Source organism: Drosophila navojoa, chromosome 2 (genome assembly GCF_054131105.1).
Source record: "Drosophila navojoa isolate 15081-1374.11 chromosome 2, UAZ_NAV_1.0, whole genome shotgun sequence".
Taxonomy (NCBI): domain Eukaryota; kingdom Metazoa; phylum Arthropoda; class Insecta; order Diptera; family Drosophilidae; genus Drosophila; species Drosophila navojoa.
Window position 1 is genome coordinate 32,233,068 of NC_142890.1, and position 21,753 is coordinate 32,254,820.

General features: G+C 38.9%; 1 protein-coding gene across 5 annotated transcripts in view; it reads left to right on the forward strand.

Moving 5' to 3' along the window:
* smash (smallish) overlaps positions 1-21,128 on the forward strand; it is a 72,624-nt gene extending 51,496 nt beyond the window's left edge. Inside the window, exons 1-10 of one of the 5 annotated variants that reach the window (XM_089261055.1) lie at positions 1,539-1,931; positions 4,097-4,303; positions 8,628-8,770; positions 8,846-9,002; positions 9,847-11,064; positions 16,024-17,110; positions 17,633-18,006; positions 18,074-18,993; positions 19,536-19,747; positions 20,244-20,400. In XM_089261055.1, coding sequence (XP_089117181.1) covers positions 1,815-1,931; positions 4,097-4,303; positions 8,628-8,770; positions 8,846-9,002; positions 9,847-11,064; positions 16,024-17,110; positions 17,633-18,006; positions 18,074-18,993; positions 19,536-19,747; positions 20,244-20,311 — 4,503 coding nt within the window. In that variant the 5' untranslated portion in view covers positions 1,539-1,814 and the 3' untranslated portion in view covers positions 20,312-20,400. Of the gene's footprint in view, positions 1-1,506; positions 1,932-4,096; positions 4,304-8,627; positions 8,771-8,845; positions 9,003-9,846; positions 13,655-16,023; positions 17,111-17,632; positions 18,007-18,073; positions 18,994-19,535; positions 19,748-20,243; positions 20,401-20,495 lie in introns of those variants that run through there. The other 4 variants (XM_089261060.1, XM_089261050.1, XM_089261075.1 and 1 more) reach the window with 4 other exon arrangements.
* Positions 21,129-21,753: the final 625 nt, after the last annotated feature.

The window sequence follows — 21,753 nt, forward strand, 5'->3', positions numbered from 1 at the left end:
AGGCGAGACTACTCGAATAGGAGATACCCTGAACCCTCCAATCTGATATTCTACTCACTCTACACTTCTTTTAGGCACACATACAGACACACGCACGCATTAGAACGCGCTCTTCTAACTGCGCAGTAAGCAGCGACTGCGCTTGGGCTGCGCTGCAGTGTGGGCAATATAATTCGAATTTATTTGTTAAATAATTTAATTTCTAGACGTACGATGTTAATGAAACTTTCAGAACGTAAACATAATGTTTAAATGTTTAAATGTTTAAATGTATGTGCATTCCAGAGCACAAAGCTCTAGTACTTGAAATATGCCTTTAACAAAAATCGAAATTATATAAAATATACATAAGTCTACATTTAAAATTTGGAAGCTCTAGCTCTAAAGGTGTAGAAGATATAATTAAATAACTAGCTTTCGATAAGGTTTTTAATCGATAATAAAAAACCGGGAGTTATCGATTTTTAGTGATAAACTCGATATGCGCGTGACATACACGGATCTAGGAAACAAAAATTTCAAGTCTCTAGCTGAACGAATACACTTGACTATGATGGTGTTTAGTTTCGTATTGATCTTTATTATTCTGAGCCTGGGTTTATATACCCAGACTCATGTATAATTTCAACCCTTAAATCTAATGTATCTATTGCTGAGTGTGTAAGGCTCAGCATTGGGCTATTACATACTCTTATCTTATCGCTGAGTGTGTAAGACTCCGCGTTGGTCTATTAGCTATTCTTATCCTATCGCTGAGTTTGTAAGGCTCAGCGCTCGTCTCCTTCGTAATCTGACTCTGGGGTTGCAAGGGTTGGTCTTCATTTGTATATTTATGCAGTCCGTACATGTGGCCCTTATCGCTATCACAGCGCACCACCTGCTAGTCGCTGAGTGCGTCGGAGGCATGTATACGATCATCGTATATTCATATGTTCATGCCTGAACACTAGCTCTTATAAGCTAAGATCGACGCGTTCATACATACGGACGGACGGACAGGGCAAAATCGACTCAGAATGATTTCTTAGCTCAGCTCGTCGCCCTGATCAAAAATATATATACTTTGTGGGGTCTGCCACGCCTCCTTCTGCCCTGTTCAATGTGTCTTGAACACATAAAAATATACTGTAATTTTATTTAGCGTAAGAATTCAAAGTTTTAATTTAGGTTACTATGAGCTGGCCAAAACTGATAGGACAGAGCTTTATAAGATTGGCTCATATACCAGTGTGAAGACCCACTGCGCATTTTTCTCGGTGCATCAGACGGTCAACCATCTAGACAATTGCACAATTAGATAAACTATCTCTTCATGCATTGTTCGAGATACCGTTCGAGATTTTCTTGTACTCTAATTATTTTTGCGCATCCTTGACGGATTTACCTTGCATTCCACTCTCGTATTACTGGATGACCACATAGCACCGATTATAACTATATTCAATCCCGAATTTAATTTAAAATTAATATGCGATCAAATTTAAATTTATCTGTCTTTTGTTGCAGCTTATAAAATCTGACACATTTGGAGTACAAGTTCATCTTTATGGGCTTGCTTGTTGCGTGGTATCGATCTAGAGAACTGACTTAAATTATAAAGTTGGCTAAGATTAATTTAATTTGAAGATGATATTGTTAAAATTGTTGACCGATTGACCAACACACACGAATTATAACGACCTGCAATGTGAAAAAGGTGGCATTGGTTTTAAGTGAGTGGCTGAGACTGTGAAGCAAAACAACGTGGATAGTGAGAAATCGAGAGAAATCGGCGTAAAGGTACAAAGCAGTAAGACAGTAACATAAACATCACCATGGAGTCCGAGTCCACGGAACAGGATATGCTACGCGGCAACGAAAATCTGATGTCAACATCGAATACATCAACTAACGACGGTACCTGCAATACGAATGGATGTACCAAAAAAACGGTGAGTATCGAAGGGCAACTCCCATATCAATGTATAAAATAGTTTGCACATGGTGATGCTGAACGACCAAACCATTTCATTATAAAATGTACTTGCACTATATCATTAGTAGAGCAAGGTACATTTGACTAGTCTGGGTACTGCGAAAAGCAATTTTTGCAATGGAGTATAATGTTGAATATTCATCGATAGTAATTACTCTCAGTAAAATTATTGAACTCTAAATGAATTCACTTCTTAAAGCTATCAACTACGCATCAATAGATTTTAGTTAAATACATTTTGTTATTTGGTGACTATTAAAAAAATCGTCGGAGCTCAAAATAGAGGAAGAGGTTATAATACGGTTAATGTATTTTTATACCCTGAACCCATTAGAAAATGGGAAATCAGGGTATAATAGTTTTGTTGAAATGTATGTAACAGGCAGAAGGAGGCGTGGCAGACCCCACAAAGTATATATATATTCTTGATCAGGGCGACGAGCTGAGTCGATTTAGCCCTGTCCGTCCGTCTGTCCGTATGTTTGAACGCGTCGATTTCAGAAGATATAAGAGCTAGAGACTTCAACTTTTTTTTTAAATGTATATATCGCGCTCATATCGAGTTTATCACTTAAAAACGATAACTCATTCGAATACTTTTTTATCGATAAAAAACCTTATCGAAGATCACTTAAATAATTATATCTCCTACATCCTTCTAGCTAGAGTCTCAAAATTTAAAATGTATATTAAGATGTATTTTAGACAATTTCGGTTTTTGTTAAAATCTACCCCCCACCCCTAAATCCACCCCCTCACCCTCATCTTTGTAAAAGTCGTATATCAAATACTAGAGACTTGTGTACTTCGGTATACACATACATTTTAACATTATGATTACGTTCTGAAAGTTTCATTACGATCGTACGTCTAGAAATTAAATTATTCAACAAATAAGTTCTCATAATATTGCCAACACTGTAGCGCATATATGAGTGTGTATATGTGAGTGTGTGTGTGCGCGTGTGTTTGTTTGTATGTATATGTGCGTGCGTGTGTTTGTTTGTATGCGAGTGTGTGTGGATGTATTTGTTTGTATGAGTGCGTGTGTGTGCTAATTATTATTGAAATATCAGTTGCTTGTAGTGTTCTTCAGTCGAGCAGTCTCGAGTAGAGCTTTCTTACTTGTTAATAATTGGGCTGTACGATAGATATTCACGTACCTTTGATGTATCAAAATGCAACTGCCTATTACGACAATACAATATGGCTTTCCAATTTCATTAAGCCACCTGGGTGTGATAGCGACATTTAAAGGATTTCTCCTCTCGTATATTTAGGAAATAAAGTAGACTCCAGCTCTGTGAAGTATATGATATATAATTAAATAATTTTTTTCGACAAGGTTCATACATACTGACGGACGGATGGACGCCTGACAGTGCTAAATCGACTCAGCTTGTCATCCTTAATAATACAATACATACAATTTGTGGGGTCTGCCCCGCCTCCTTCGGCCTATTACATACATTTACCATACAAAACCATTATACCCCGATTTCCCATTTAAATAAATAACAAGTAAGAAATCTCTAGTCGAGACTGGTCGACACGCATGGACTGCAGTGCGGGCTTTTTATGGGAACTTAATTCTTTAATGACTCTTCTGTCGATGGACAATCTCCATGAAACTTGTAGATCGTGATCATAACAGATAAGTCCCTGTGCCATAGCACAAGCCTCTAGTATTCCAAATGCACCATTTACAAATATATTGGTGAAGGGGTGATAATAGGGGTATGGGTTAAATAACAGAAAAAAATGGAAATTATATAAAACACATATAAGTCTACATTTAAAGTTTGGAAACTCTAGCTCTAAAGGTTTAGGAGATATAATTAAGTAACTAGTTTTCGATAAGGTTTTTAATCGATAACAAAATATCGGGGGACAACTCGATATGCGTGTGGTATACACGGACCTAGGAAACAAAATTTAAGTCTCTAGCTCATATATCTTCTGAGGTCGAAGCGTTCATACGGACGGACGGACGGACAGACAGATGGACAGGGCCCAATCGACTCAGCTCAAATTTGACTTGAAACCAGTTTAACTAATTTAGCAGCGTTACTGAAGTAATTTATACATCACTTGTTGCTTTGTTATTACAATTAATTTCAGTCCATAACATCGCCCGATCCGACAGCTTACGTGGCAAAGGCGCGTGTAACGCGTCCCACGCCACCGCCACCATCCAAGAATCCAATGCAATTTGTTCAAATCAAGCCATGCAATTTGTATCAGACGGCGCAGGAGCAGTTAAAAAAGGCCGAGGAGGTCAAAAAGCTGAAGGAGGTGAAGAAAGAGGAGCCCGAGGAATGGCAGAATGTAAGTACTATTGCCTATAAGACCAAAATTTATTTATTTAATTTGTACAGCTAAACACAAGATGAATAGGTATCTAAAAGACATATACTCTTGATCAGCAAACACAACTCCTTATAGTTGGCTTTGTACTGCTGTTTGTATTCTTTTGTAGGTCTTCTGTTCATATCTATGTATGAAATTCAGTTTGAAATAGATACTTCAAAAAAATATAATACAAAACACAAAACAATTAAGAAAGCTTTGTCGAGACTGTTCGACTACGAAATCCCCTGAACCCTTCGAAGAACTGATATTTCAAACTTTCTCCACGTTTTTCTGCTTACACAAGCAGACACGTATGCATAAACAGGCATGAATTGCAGTGTGGGCTTACTATGGGAACTTCATTGTTTAGTAACTTTTCTTGTGGATTCACTATCTTCATGAAACTTTTAGATCGAAATTGTAACATTGAGATGCGTCTATTTGCTAAACAAGTCTCAAGTATTTGAAATACGCCATTTACAAATTTTGGGTGAGGAGGTGGATATTGTAGTTTTTCAAATATAGGTTTATCAGAAATCTTTCGTAGCTTATCTTTACAATTATTAACTTATTAACTTATGGCATAAGTTATAAGCTAAACGTAAAAGAAATTCAATTTGTTGAAGTTTATTGATAAAATTTCTAAATCTCTGGCTAAAGTTATCTTATTTGACTATTCTTGTTTCGTAGTTGCATATGTCTTAAGACACAGTGTTTTGGGTATGGTGTTTTGTCTCGTTACGGTCATATCTGCAATAACAGCAGCTGGCTGCATGGCTGCGGTAATATGCTTTAGAGAGTGGAGCCTGCTCCAGTTTCCAAATCACGTCGCTGGCGTGGACAAATAATATTGCGTAATCAGCTGTTACTTAAATGCTATTTGTATACTTTCTTTTGCGCTTATACTTTTTATATTTTACACGATTTGCAATACATGCAAATTTGTGTGCCATAACCTCTATCGAACTGTCACCACTTGACGTGCATTTTATTGCCTAAGAAACTTTTGCTGCTGCTGATGTCTGTAGTTTTGCATTTGAATTGACTGCTGTAAATCCGCTGAAGCTGATTTTTTTCGGCACGTCTACGTCAATTTGTCACTTAAGCAAGCTTATTTTCGTGTTCCCAGGCACAAGTTCGATTAAGCAACCCTTTTTATACTCATTCATGAAAGTGAATTAGTATATTAAAGCTAGAGACCTAAAATTTCAAACACATACTCGTGTATATCTCCGATCAGCCCACTAGGGGTGTGGCATATCGGAAAATGCATTTTCAGAAGACAAGAGTTTTACAGCACGTAGGGCAATGAATGTTATGATTCTATAACGATTAATAATAAAATTATATCGTCGCGTTCCCTCGAAATGATCATATGTCGAACTATATAACTTTACTGTAGAAGCATTTTTGGCGTGGCAGACCCCACAAAGTATATATATTCTTGATCAGGGCGACAAGCTGAGTCGATTTGGCCCTGTCCGTCCGTCCGCCCTTCCGTCCGTATGTACGAACGCGTCGATCTCAGAAGATATAAGAGCTAGAGGCTAGACATATTTTTTCCTAGGTCCGTGTATATCACGCGACAAACTCGATGTCACTAAAAATGGATAACTGCTCCCGACATTTTATAATCGATTAAAAACCTTATCGAAAGCCAGCTATTTAATTATATTTCTTACACTTATATATAATTTCGGTTTTTGTTGTAATTGACCCCCTACCCTATATAGACCCCCTCACCCTCATATTTGTAAAAGGCGTACTTTAAATACTAGAGAGTGCTTCGGAATATACACACATTTAAACAATATGATAACGTTCTGAAAGTTTCATTAAGATCGTACGTCTAGAAATTAAATTATTCAACAAACCAATTCTCTATAATTAGCCAACACTGCAGCGCAGCCCAAGCGCAATCGCCGTTGCTCGAAGGGTTCAGGGGATCTCGTAGTCGAGCAGTCTCGACTAGAGCTTTCGTATTTGTATTTTTTTTTTTTTTTTTTTTTTTTTTTTTTTTTTTTTTTTGAAAGTATGTGAGATAGACGTTTTCTAACCGTTCTGTATTAAAATCTCAATTTTGCAAAAAAACAACATACGATCATTTTGCGAGAATGCGGGGACATGTCTACGCCCCTAAGGGGCCTGGCAAATCTGGGCTGTATATATAAAGATTTTGTAAATTGTGCTATATGCGTGCGTGAGTATTACTGTGTGTGTGCCTATATATGTGCATGTATTGTTTGTGTAAGTAGAAAGACGCGAAGAATTATTGATATATCAGTTGCTTGAAGGGTACAGGAAATCTCGTAGTCGAGCAGAGTCGACTAGAGCTTTCTTACTCGTTTACATGCGAAATCTATTAAAAAGCGCAAAGCGAAAGGCCCAAATACTATCTTGGCTTAAAACCGTTGCCGATTGATGAGAAAGGAAGGTGAAAAATTGCGTTGTATTGTTTTCCGTTTTTATACCCTGAACCCATTGAAAATGGGAAATCAGGGTATAATGGTTTTGTTGAAATGTATGTAACAGGCAGAAGGAGGCGTGGCAGACCCCACAAAGTATATATATTCTTGATCAGGGCGACGAGCTGAGTCGATTTAGCCCTGTCCGTCTGTCTGTCCGTCCGTCCGTATGTTTGAACGCGTCGATTTCAGAAGATATAAGAGCTTAGAAGATATAAGAGCTTTTTAAAATGTCCGTATATATCGAGTTTATCACTAAAAAACGATAACTCATTCTGAAATTTTTTTATCGATAAAAAACCTTATTGAAGATCACTTAAATAATTATATCTCCTACATCTTTCAAGCTAGAGTCTCAAAATTTAAAATGTATATTAAGATTCATTTTATACAATTTCGGTTTATGTTAAAATCTACCCCCCACCCCTAAATCCACCCCCTCACCCTCATCTTTTTAAAAGTCGTATATCAAATACTAGAGACTTGTGCTTCGGTATACACATACATTTAAACATTATGATTACGTTCTGAAAGTTTCATTACGGATCGTACGTCTAGAAATTAAATTATTCAACAAATAAGTTCTCATAATATTGCCAACACTGCAGCGCAACCCAAGCGCAATCGCCTGTATATGTGAGTGTGTGTGTGCGTGCTAATTATTATTGAAATATCAGTTGCTTGTAGTGTTCAGGGGATCTCGTAGTCGAGCAGTCTCGACTAGAGCTTTCTTACTTGTTATACCCTGAACCCATTGAAAATGGGAAATCAGAGTATATTGTTTTTGTGAAAAAGTATGTAACAGGCAGAAGGAATCATCCCCCGTAAACCCCGTATATATAATATATATATAAAGTATATATTGATCAGCACGACGAGCTGAGTCGATATAGCCCTGTCCGTCTGTCCGTCCGTCCGTCTGTCCGTATGAACGCCGAGATATCAGAAGATATAAGAGCTAGAGAGAAAATTTTGTACGAGTTTGCTTTATTTTTTCGATAACTCATCCGATAACTTTTTTATCGAGAATAATCGAAAAATGTATTTTGCTTTTTGAGCCTTATTGGAATACTATGAGACGTGGAGACTTCAGATTTACTGTGTATATACATATGATGAATACGAACATTTTGTATACAACAGATTTTGGATACCACGCCGCCTTCGCCCCCAATTTCTAAAAAACGTATACTAGAGACTTGTGCTTTGGAATGTACACACATTTCGACCATATAATTACGCTCTAAAAATCATTAAGATTGCATGTCTACAAAAAAATTTATTCGTCAAATAAATTCTCATACTATTGCCCACATTGCAGCGCAGCCCAAGCGCAGTCGCTGCTTACTGCGCAATTAGCAGAGCACGGGCGCGTGAGGGTGGAATGGGTATGAATGTGTGCGTGCATAAAAGAAGTGCAGAATGATAATAATATCAGCTTGAGTCGAGTAATCTCGACTAGAGCCTTCTTACTTGTTTATAACCTAAACCAATTGAAAATGGGAAATAATATTGATTCTTCCATTCTTAACAGAAAGGAATTTACAATAGGAACACCCTCTCGAAGTCAAAAACCATCTGCATATCCCAAAATATAAGAGTCCCCTTCAATTCGTAATTTGATTTTTTAAGCGTCGTTAAGCGTCATTAAATACCTAGTAAATCGAAAACCTCTTTAATTCGTAAAAAAATCTATTCCCTTGCCATTCTTAATTATCGACACTCTACTGTATCTATATGGTATAGTATAGAATAAGTATAGTATTAAATAATGTGCTATTATTGTATGTTAACTTTCGGTATTTTTCTACACGAACAAAATCAAAACAATAAAGAACCTTGATAATTGGAAATCGTCACGGCGAAAACGTGTCGAACATATTATAGACCGTGTTGTGGAAACAAAAAAGTTGGAGCTAGAGGAGCATGATCGTACAAGACGAAAATCGAAGACATTTACTGAAATGATGGAGGAGCGGTAAGTAATAGTAAAGCAGTAATTACGAAAATCAAATATAAATAGTTTAATTCTATCCTATTCCATTTCTATCAGAGCTGAGCGTAGCGCCTCACGCGGGCGCGTCAAATTGGCATCCCTAGCCGTTTATAACGATGACGAAACGAATGATTTAAGTGATTTGGGTATCGGCACCAGCAGCGCCAGCGGTAAAAGCAGCTTATCAGAGGACTATGAGAACAATAGCATTATGGTGAGTGCTAAATAATAATGGCTGCATGGCCGCACTCATAACCTATCAAAATAGAGTCCATTAGAGATGAGACTGACTGAGTGAGTGCGAGGCAGAATATGAGTTGAGTGTGCATGGGCTCTATAACTCATAACCCACTGCCTTCAGTATAATGACTGAGAATAAATAAGACCTAAAGAGAAATACAACATTTATCCGAAGCATATAGGCGTCGAGTGACTCGAGTTTTTGAATGCTTATATCTTCGTGTCAACACTTCGTATTTGCTCGGCTCCGTCGGCACTGAAAAAATCTCATGCCAAAATCAGTGCGCTGCGAGCCCTCAAACGAAAAGCATGAATTTTAATATGAAGCCAAACTGCGCGCCTATTTTTTCTTACTCTGCCTATTTGTATGCCCTTTCCCTTTAGAGAGTACATGTAACTCTTGAAAGGGTTTGCCATGCTCAAGCAAAATGTTAGTGTTTTCATGTCATTATCTTATATATCGATCTATCCATAATTTTATTAACTTTTATATTAATTGTAATAGCTTTATACAAAATATCAAAATGAGCAAATAATAATACTCTTAACGAGTTTTTTCAAGTATTGCATAACAAAATTACATTGGATTTCGTTTGCTCGTTATTTGTGGGAGTGAAAAGAATGTGTCTTACAAATCTCATGTATCTAGCTTTGCTTGTTTACGAATAGACATACATTAAGATGGGCATGATAGAAGTACGAACTAATTACTGATATCAAGTCAGAAAATAAAGATAGCCTTATATATAAATATATATATATTTCAACTAAATATGTATTCCAAATTTAATGAATGAATTCTATCCTGAATTCAACAGAGTGATAACGCCGAGTTGGACAAAGCCATTGGCACAACAGCTGCTACTAATACTAAGGCGCAACAGAATCACATCAACAGGAACCAGGTTGACGATAACGTTAGCAACCAGACGAGTACATCGAGCACCAGCAAATTGCAGTCAGTCCGTGTAGCCACAGCAGTAGTAGAAGCTACAAGGCAATACACACCGCCTGCCAGTACTGCCGATCCCTGTGAGTACACCTATGAAGGAGCCATACAGGATTACAAACAGCGCGTTCAGCGGGCCAGCAGCAATGGAAGAATTAGCAATAACAATGCAGTATCTGAAACTGGAGAATCCATTGGCTATCCCACGCGACGTGGCAGCAAGATCGAGGATCGGTTGAGTGGTTTTGAGGTAACGTCTCCAAGCGACACTCAGGAGGGTGTCGAGAAGCAAAAAGTGGATGTACCTAGGGTAGACATATTGAAACGCAAAGAGATCTTCGAGCAACGCGACCCTGAGCCTAAGGTCAAAATACCCAATGGTGGGGCTCCCAAGCAAAAGCTAATACTGCGGGAGAGTTTGACCAATGGTAATGGTGCCGCAGTTGAGCCCACGGCCAAGAAGGAGACTAAACGTCTGTCTGGCGACATAAGCAGCATTCGTGATCGCTTGCAGAGCCTAGAACTGCAGCGCAACGAGTTCAACTCCAGTAAAAGCGTGGATGTAGCTGTGCCCCCGTTGAAACATCGCCTTAACAGTCTGCAGCAGCATGTCGTTACCAAAGACGAGGAGCAACAAGAACAGAAAAAACCACCACTCATAGCGCTAATCGATGCCAGGCAACTGGAAATAATGCGTGGCGAGGAGCAACGGATGCGACAACAGGAACAAAAGGAACAACAGAAGTTGACAACGCCACCAGCACTGATTGTGGAAAAGGCAGCGCACGATGACAGTGGCATTCAGGTGGACAATAACGAAGAACTGCTTAGGGAGCAGCAACAACAGCAGCAATTAAATGAGGCGATAGCTGCTCTTGCACTCGAGGAGCGTCAGCTGGAGGAGGCAGCCAATGCAGTCAATCAAATTGAAGCAGAATTTGATGAGCTTACTGATATGCAACCAATAGCATTGCCTGCTGTCAATGCGACAGCAGCAACTACTGTTACCTCATCAGTGCCCTCGACGGAGACATCCTCAACGAGAACAGCCGCTACTCAGCCAGAGGCTCGTGACATGGAATTTAGTGTAAGTTCTACTAACCATTTTATCGAAACCGGCATATCAAGTCCACGAAATGGTGTCCATTATGATGATTTTAATAATGATAAAGATAATATTGTAGTAGCTTCAGCTTCTCATACGGTGTCGGTACAACCCAAACCCAATACCCAACCCAATCCCTATATCCCCCAACTAAAAAATTGTAACTTACGTAGAATGCCCTCCAATGAAATGGTCCATGCGCGCAATTTGTTGAAAATGTTTAAGGACACCTTTCAGAATGACTACGACCTGAATGAGGAGGTCAGCGAGCAGGTCAACGAGCAGCTAGTAGTATCAAAGTCCCCTGGACAGCGTAGCCAGATCTTTGACTTTACTAAGAAAGAAAATCCGTCAGTTTTGTGTCCGACTTTGGCTTCGAGCGCATCGCCAGTATCAGAAGTAACCTCCTTAAAGCAAACAACTGCAGTACCTCCGACCGAATCGCCTCCAAATAGCGTAGGTTCAGTCGTTCTACAGACTACACAAATACCACGTCCACTAGGCAAACCACCAATGTCGCCTAAGGCAATGCGCGTTAAGCCTGCAGCTACCACGCCTCAACAATTCAACATTAATGGACGCGTTGAGATATTTAATTCCCGGCAAATGGACAAGCCAGCAACACCTCCTCTTAAACGAGCTTTCAGAGATGAGCTAACATCTCCAATAGCTGGTAAGAGCGAACAGATGCAGATTCATGAGCGTGAGGTTGTGATGTGCTCACCAGCAGTTACAATAGTTTCACCCGACGAGTTACCGAAACCTAACACAGTCAAAGCTTTATCGAGTTGTTTTGGCCAGGCTGCAGCGCCCTCAAAGCCGCCAACTGACACTCGTACACCGTACGAGTGCACATCTCCAACTCCCAGCTCAAATGTGAAATTCAGTGCAATATCAAATCCATTGCCGAAGGTTATGTCACGCAGTCGCATACCGCAGATAACGGCACCAGTTTCACCCAAGCCAATTCAAAAGGCTGCACGCACAGTGGATATGGTAGATAAAGCGTTTGATTACGCCTCTGACGATTATGCGCCCATCGTGAGTCAAACACAAGCTGTGGTGCACACACCACCCACAGCCAAGGTGCGTGCAAAGCCACCCATCAAGCCGATCAATTTAGATCCCCTGGCACCAAATGATTCGTTGGAGGTGCATGTGACATCGCCCTCTACAATGCCCGCCCTGCGTGTCTGTACACCCAACGAGTCCAGTCTATTCAAGCTGGCCAATTCAGCGCCCACGTCACCACGATTGACGGGCGCCGTACCCGATGCCAGACTGTGTCAGCAATTTATGGAACGTGAGGCAATTAAACAGCAACTGGAACTGTCGCCTGAAGATCAAAAGCATCTGAATCAGGACGCCGTAGAGGAGTTTCTCTACGAAAAAATTGATGTGACCAAGATGCCCAAGTTGCCCAGCACCAGCTGCCAGGTAATAACCGAGCAGCAGCTGCAGAGTTGCGACGGCGTGATTAAGGAGGAGCTGAACAACTCAACCGTACCCAAAGAAGAGGATGTGGCCCTATGTGTGAGTCTGCTTGACTGTCTCGCGCCCACACAAGAGCCTAGTTGTGAAAGCATCGATGTGCGACAACAGCCGATCCCGGCTACTGGCTACCAGCACATAAGCGATGAGGATGTAAAGCGCTGTGATGGCTTTCAGGGAATTAAGGAGCCAAGGAAAGACTGCAGCAGCCACAGTGCCAAGCCGAGCTCCCCTATAAGAGACGCGCATGCCGCATACTCAAAGGCGCTTATGGACAGCTGTGAGCAGATTATTGGCGAGGAACGATTGGCAATCAGCAGAATGATGAAATCGTCAATACCAGTTGGAAATGCAAGGGGCGGGCATGTTACGCCCACAAGCTCTACGCCTGGTACGCCAACAGTGAGTCGTAAATCGAAGATTCCTATACCCAAGTCTTGCTGTGTATCGGCTTCTAACACAGACTCCATTGGTAGAACGGGCTATCTACCAGCGAGCGCAGAGCAGCCCCTCATAGCACGCACTCATATCGAAGAGACAGAGATTAATATCAAGCGGATTATACCATCCAACTCGCCCAAAACATCTAAGGATGGTCAGGATAAGAGCACGGACAAGAAAAATAAGACCAACATATTTGATTTCTTGCGTCGAAATTTCGGAAATCACGACGAGTCGACTACGCCTCAACAACATCCCACGCTCAATGAAACTCTTGAGCCGAAAGTAATCCTCACCAGCACGCGAAGCGGTGTCGATGTAGTCAGTGCCGACGAGTTTGTTAAGGTGGACAACTCGAAATTCTATTTGGCCAGCGATGCGCCTTCTGTGGCGGCTCCGCCGTTACCAAAAACTGCAGCTCCAGTGAACATTGAGATACGAAAAACCATAACCACAGATGAGATTCTTGAAGAGCACAACACAGAGCAAGCACTAAGCCAGGAGATTAGCGATCTACTTGATGATGAGCTCAACAAGCTGGGGTAGACTGTAGGGGTGGTGGTTGGTGCTGGTCACTAAACAACTTGAGAATTCAATCGGATAATTCGGGGAACAAGAATTTTCTGGAATGAAATTTAAGATTAGGCGATAGTTTTCCAATTTCTATATTTAATCTAATGTAATCAATCGAATGTCTTTGAAAAATTTAATTTATTTATGAATCATCTTACAAGTTTACATGAATTTTTGATTACATTTTTTTGATTATTGTTATTATGCATATTAAATTGAAATTTAAATTTATTTTTCTGGGGATCAAGCTATGTAACCTAAAGTTTCTTCATTAATTCTTTGTTCTTATTACTAAAAATATTTTTGTACCAAACAAAAAAAAAAAAAAAAAAACAATTTCATTTATGTAAAGAAAATGTGAAATATATGATTTAGTGTTATATATATTTTATTTACTTAACGTGATGCAAAAATTTATAATATACAATAAATATGACTAAAAGTATAACAAATAAAATAATTACCTAATATGATCTAAATAAAAGAAACATCATGTTATGCTGTTTTATGAATAAACAAAACGAAACCACCAGACCTTCGTGATTGTTAAAAACGTCACGTCTACGGAAATATTTTTTACTACTGCTTTCTGTGCTCTCGTAAAATTATAAACTGCAAGCAGTGTAAAGCAGTGTAATAGGACCTAGCTGTATTGCTTGAAATGGTTTATAATTTTTGTAATCGGATTTTTTGAATGATATAGGGCTGAAATACCCTCGAATACTTTTCAGTAATCACATTTCTATTTAAAAAACATAAATAAAGTTTTAAATACAATGTGATAAGTGGAAGGTATAAAATACACGTCTCTGGTATAAAAATACACGTTTTCCCTTTGCCCTGGTCCTAATTATGTTCTTTTTCCCCATTCAGATGATTAGCGTAAGTAAGTCGCCAAGGGCTTAAGATTTAATACGTATTTCTTGTCTTGATGTGCCTATATAATATACATTGTAATATAAGCTTAATATGTACGCATTTCTCTTACATGCCTTGCGCTCACACTATTGGCTAAAATGTGTAAATTTACAAATATAAATATAATATATGCTACAGTTACATAGTTTACATGCTTACTGCCAGCAAAAATTGTTGCAAGTTTACAATTTTCGAGGTAAGCGGTTGTATCTCTCTCATTGCTATCTCTACCTCTCTGTAGCTCACGCTATGTGTAATTTCTATTTATCATTGTGTCATTTATTGGTTCGTTGCTTTTATGTTCTGTTTTTAGCAGTTATTTATTTTGTTCTTAGATTGTAAGTTGTTCCTTTTGCATGTTCCAGCAGATATGTACACTAAATATGTATATATAAGAACATGTGCTAAAAGTTACAGTTGCCTTAGCCTATATCTAGGGCCTTCCAAGCCGATATTCAATCCATCGCAGCGTTCTATGTATACACACAAACATATCTATGTAGTTTGTTCGATTCCACGCTCTATATATGTACATATATATTTTGCCACATATCTATTGGCTTGTCCGTAAAAGAACGTTGTTCTATGCCACCCCTGCAATAGGTGCATTTTAGTTGCGTTCGGGTTTTCAAGAGTTGTGGTCGATTCTCATCAACTATTTACCAATAAACCTTCATTGTCAGTTTTATTTTTATAGTTTATAGTTTGTGTACGTCGATTCGCGACTGTGCTACCTATCGTAGTTAAAGGGCGATTGGTTTATGAATGAATAAAGTAAACTATATCAGTATTTTATATGAATTTGTGATCAAACAGCAATGGTAAGCATACATTTTCGCTTGACCTCTACATAAATTCTGTAAACGTTTCGGGCTTTAATAATAGGCACGAGTTTTGTAGTCATTTTTCATAGGATAACTATTCAGAACTCTTATGGCCATACTCATACCTGTCAATTATACACATTATTCTCAAATACCCAAAATTTCTTATTAATTTTGCATAATTCTATTTTGAACGAAAATTGTTTCAAATTGTAAGAGATGCTCAATTTTTAGATGAATGCTATAAAGAAACTTCAAAACTTAAATATGATTTTCTGTAAATGAATACGTAAATGAAATAGTTTATAAACATAATTAAATTATATTAACTTGCCAACACAAATTAGAAGCAAACCAGGCTTCAGTATGTAAACTGTATTGTTAATGTAAATTAAAATCGAGTAGCCATCGCTATGGTTGTTAGTTTGAAAATATTTTGTACAATTATTAACTAGGTTTGTTTTATGTGTTTCGGGTTTGCGTTAAATATTGTTTGCTGTATTGTTGATTATTATTCATTAACTTGCGCTTTTTGTTGCTAGTTCAGTATTTATTCAAATTTAAGCAAAATAACATAATTAAAATGTGTGCGATGATGGCGCATTTTTCTCTTTTTCTCTCTCTCTCTTTCTCTCTGTCTTGGACCATTTTCGACTCATTCGCTCACTCGTACACTCGTTCCTACGAATCTCAGATCAACGAAGCTCTTGATTTGGCGCTGGAAGCTATTGACAGGGAAGCCAATAGTGCGCCGGAAGAAATAGAGGAGCAGCAACAAAATAGTGAAAGCAAAATGAAGTTGAAGAGATTAGAGGATGAACATAAGGAGGAGACGAAAGTAGATGTGATGGAGATGAACGCAGAATTTGAGGAGACGAATATCACAATGCCAAATAAAACGGATGAGCAGAAAACGGTAGAGACGCTAGTGAAACAAGATATTGAGGAACTAGAACAGCGAGAACAACATCTGGAAGTCAATAGAAATGAGCCCATCTATGAAAACATTAAGTCTACCATATCTATGCAACAAATAGATATTGAATTGACAGCGAACACAATGATGATAAGACGTAACCACATAAGAAACATTCCACATAATGGCAACAATAACAATAACAACGAGCATAATCAAACTAACAATAACAAAACCAGCAACAATAAAAGCAGCAGCTGCCAAATCGAATCAAATTCAAAGACGACAGCTGCTGACCTAGAACCCTATTACCAGGTGCCGAGGGCAACGGAACCCTACTACGATGCACCTAAACATCTCCGCCCAATACCCGTCTACGAGAACATTGACGTCTTCTACACGGGCCTGGAGCTGGGACATTGTGTCACGAGCTTGGCACCGGCTTTGGAGCCCCCCAAGGAGAAACCGCCGCCACCGCCCACAGAGCCGATCTTAGAAGAGATAAATAAAGTCAGCCTGAATGCACATGATGATGAGTTGGATACCAGCAATTGGTCATCGGACAATACATACGAAACCATATCGAGTAGGTCACGAAACCAGCTGCAGGGTCAGCCAGGCTTGGGTACGCCCACGCCGCCGCCAATCAAGCGCATGAACTCGACAAAGCGGATCAAGAAGGAGCTGCGCAACAAGCGTTCCAGTTTTCTAGGCATCGAGACCGACGCCGGACTCGATGATGTGGACAGCTATCTTCAGCTCACGGTTGCGACTCCGCCAGACATGGCGCAGCTGCTGCAGGAGGAGCGGCGACTCGAGAAGCAACTGTACATCAAGGCAGGTCTCTGTGACAGTTCGGATACAGGTGAGTGGTGTGGAGGGTTAAGAGTTATAAGGGCTGAAAGCCAATAGAGCTAAAAAAAAACAAGAAACTACTGGGACGGTAGGAGAGGGGTAAAGCAAAGGCGATGAAAATAGGAAGTGAGGCTAAGTATAAATAATCCGTTTAGTGCGTCAACAGTGATGAGAAATGTTTTGCTTATTGAAAGCGAAACTAACCAAGAGTAGAAATGCTAACAGTAGGCTGCAGTGTATATGAGGAAATTTATTGATTAAGATAATTAGAACTTCTACATTTTTACATTTATAAAATATATATAATGTAGGTATATACTGATGAAAAGTAAATATTAATGAATATTCAAAATGTAAATATCTTACGAGTATGTTTATATTTTGGCTCTGCTCTTGCAAACCCTATTTCACGAAATGATTTGCGTTGAAACCTACAGACAATCAGATAACGATTCGTACATTTAAATTATGTTATCTTAAAGTGAGGTTGATATACGAATTACCGACTAATTAACGTTATCCTTCGTGACAGGTGAAAGTCGGGACTCGGGTGTCTCAGAGAATCATTCGCGTCAAAGCAGTGAACACTATACGAACTCTTCAGAGGATAACGATACCCAGTCGGAGGCCACGCCACCGCCGACAGAGGGGCTGGCGCCGTCGCAACTGGTGGGCGAAGTCATCTATCAGAACAAGTCGCTGCTGGCCGCACAGACCCCGTTATTGCAAACGGTCAAAGGCACCTCAGCTGAGTCGTGGACGGAATCGGCTACGGCGGCAGCGGCTGCAACCCAATCGCTGAGTGAGGCAACCGCAACTGCCAATGCAAAGATGTTGTCCATTGAAGAGAAGATACGGGAGCAAGGCGAGGTACTGCGTGTAGAGCAGGAGCTACTGCAGTTCTCGGTAAGAGACGGATTCGTCTAGTCATTAAAACGCCATCTAATTGATTTTTAACTTGTTCATATCAAAGAAGGAGGAGCTTAAAAGACAACGTGAGAACTTGTTACTTCGCGAAAATCTGGCACGTCGTGAACTGCAGCATGGAGCTCAGATGTTGATGTCGAACAATCGACGCTCGCTACAGGATTTGCATCATGCCTTGGGCATTGGCAATGGCATGTTAAGCGCCTTTCAACCACCACAGCAGTCAACACAACAGATATATGCAAATGTGCCACAGCAACAGCAACAGCAGCAGCAGCGATCACTGCCACTGGCACCATATCACTACCAGCAGCTGGACATGGACTATCGTAAGTCCATGTCAGATCTGAATGAGTTCTCCAAGCGCCTCATGTTGCCACCGACGCCGCCAATAAAGCCACTGCGCGCCATGCACCTCAGCAACAATGGTCTCAGTCAGGAGCCGGACTACGCCGTCAGTGCGCGACAGCGCAGTGCGTACGGCGGATCTTTGGTCAAAATTGCGCCAACAGCAACATCAACAGCAACAACAGGTGCGTCCGCACCGCGTTATCAAGCCAACCTCCCAGCCACTTATCAGCATCAGTCGGTACAGAATCTGAGCAACATGTCGCGCAACACTCTGCTGGCATTGAGTGCTACCCCCAAGCCAAAGTACACCGATGGCTGGGTGCAGGTACAGCAGAAGCAACAGCAACGCAGTCTTATAAATGATGGCTGTTGGCTACAGAAGCACAAATCCATTCCGGATTATAACGGGACGCTCTTTAACAGCGGTCATACCAATCACTGGCTGTTCCAAGAGGCCGAGCATCGCCGCCAGTTTGAGCAACAGCAACAGCAGCAGCTGCAGCTGAACAGGCACTCCATGCCCATATCCACATCGAATGATAAGCCGCTGCCTGATTCCGTCATACAGACGCTTACCGAACGTGTCCAAAGCAAAGGCATCGGTGAACGTAAGCGGTAGGTAGCCATAAGTATTGCAAATAGGAATATGTGGAATATGTTTAGTCATTGATATCGGCAATTTTTAAATGTAGACTGATATGTATTTTATAAAATTTCGATTTTTTTTTATAATTTATCCCCATCCCTATATTTGTGTTTATGCTTGCATCTCTGTTTCCTGTAGAGAATTATTGAATTATTGAAATATCAATTCTTCGAAGGGTTCAGGGAATTTCGTAGTCGGGCTTTCTTCCTTGTTATACCCTGAACCCATTGCCAATTGGAAATAATCGCATAATGGTTTTGTCAAATTCGAGTTATTTAACAGGCAGAAGGAATCATCGTAGACCACATAAAGTACATATATTCTTGATCAGGTCGATGAGCTGAGTCGATATAGCCCTGTCCGTATGTCTGTCCGAGTGGAGTGAAATGATGTAATCTAATTATTAATATTGCAAAGCGATGAGCGATCCCTTTCCCCTTCGGTGCAATACAAAAAATAAATAAATAAATATATATATATCTTTTATAATATCATTTTCTACTTTACACAGCTTCGATAGCAATGGCACCTACAGTCAGTTGAATATCGGTGGACTTGGGTTCAAACCACTCAGCAGCAGCAGCAACAACAACAATAATAATAACATACTAAACAACAACAACAACAACAACAGCAATCAAGAGAAGATGCTCAGCGTTAGTGGCAAAAAGAAGTGTTCACATTGCGGCGACGAATTAGGTAAACTTTGCTACTACGTTGGTTGTGAGTGTGGTTCTTCTTAAATTTCTATTTACTCTTCAGCTCTGAGATATTAACTTAAAGACTTGAGAATTCGATATAAATTAGATAACTGCAATCGGTTAAAATGCATTACGTAAAGAACACGCTGTGCTTATTATATCTACATATCATAAAAATATTTAATTTAATTTAATTATTTCATGGTTTTAATTTTAAATTTTCATATTCAAACTTTTGAGAGTAAAAAAAAAAAAAAAAAAAAAAAGGAAATTCAATGTAAAATGCACTTTCATAAAAATTCAAAATGAGTAGTTTCACTAAATCATTTTATTAATTATAATTAATAACTAAAGCATTAAATATGCATTTCACAAGTACTAAATTATATCTAGAAATTCACGTTAGAGCGTGAAGACTTTGTATACATGCTGCTTTTTTACTTAAAAACTTTTTTTTCCGTATTTCTCTGCATTTCTTTTTTACTATTTTTTTCTTTCTGTATACATGCTGCTCCCAGATCTGGGGTGCACCCATGACAATTGCCGAAGAGTCCACAAAGCACTTAAGTATATTGTATGGGTGTAGAGCTGGCGGCAATCAGACAATTAACTAATTGAAAAATATAATATACATAAAATTTATACGAAATATAGCTGCATTTTAAGGCTGCCAGAAAGGTACCAAACGAATACCGCTTACAAGCATTTCAATATATTTTGTATTTGTATTTTACATTTCGACATATAATTAATATTGTCTTTTGCTGCAGGTCGCGGAGCTGCCATGATAATTGAATCCTTGCTGCTGTTCTATCACATCAACTGCTTCAATTGCTGCGTATGCCATGTGCAACTGGGCGACGGACTAAACGGCACCGATGTCCGCGTGCGGAACCACAAGCTCCACTGCCAAAACTGTTATTCCAGCGATGATGGTATCAAGTTCAGCTGTGTCTAATTAGGGTGTCTGGAGGGGTCAATAGGTGGATGATTGTGTGCAACTATCGATTTTTGTTGCTTTGTAGTAGTGCATATATAAATATTTCATGTACATGTTAAATGTTAAAGCTAAAGTCAATTTATATAACATACATAATCTTGTTCAATTTTCTAAATAGCATGTTATTGATTCAGATCTGACCTTTTTATATATTATATATCCATCATTTTGCAAAGACATATGCAAGCCAACCTCTATCGCTCTGATTTTTATTTTTTGGAAAATCAAAGTCGAATTTCGGTGTATTTATCAAATGTAAAATACGAGTGTTGAAAATTGTTTGACGACCAATTTCTATGAATGTTGTTACATATTATTACCTTTTGAATTTGCGTACATGCATAGATACGTATTTAAGGTTCGTTTACAAACTAACGAAATAAAAAAAAATAAATATAAAAAATGAATAAATAAAAAATTAAAACATTAAATTTGTAAGAAAATATTCTGAATTTTAAATTAGCAGAAGAGTTCGTTTGTTTAATCGAAGCGTCTTTTAATTCATTTTGAAGAATTGCTTTTAGATATTCAGAGATCTACATATGTATAAATGGAAAGCATGACGAGGTACCCAAGATACCTTAAATGATGTAATGTACACACAGACACTAACAAATTTGATTACACCTGCAGAAATAAATAATAATTTCCGTTATTATTTGAATTAAAGCATAAACGAATTATTCGTTCTAATATATATTTACCGTACTTTCTTATTCTTATTTATTGTAATTAAGCATTTAATATTTCCAATTTCCATTCAATTGCGAATTCTATTAATTTCATTGATTCGGTATGTGAATTACTATTTTTCTTTAAAAATGAAGATTAAATATTAATTTGTTTTATATAAAATATATGCATATTTCAATAATATCAAACTAAACAAACCTTTTATTACTAGGGGTATATTATACCTAGAGCTTTTAAACTGGTAGCACTTATTATTATATTACTAGCTGACCCGGTAACCGTTGCTTTGCCATATCCATTATTTCCAGGGAATATTTTATACTTAAATACAAAAT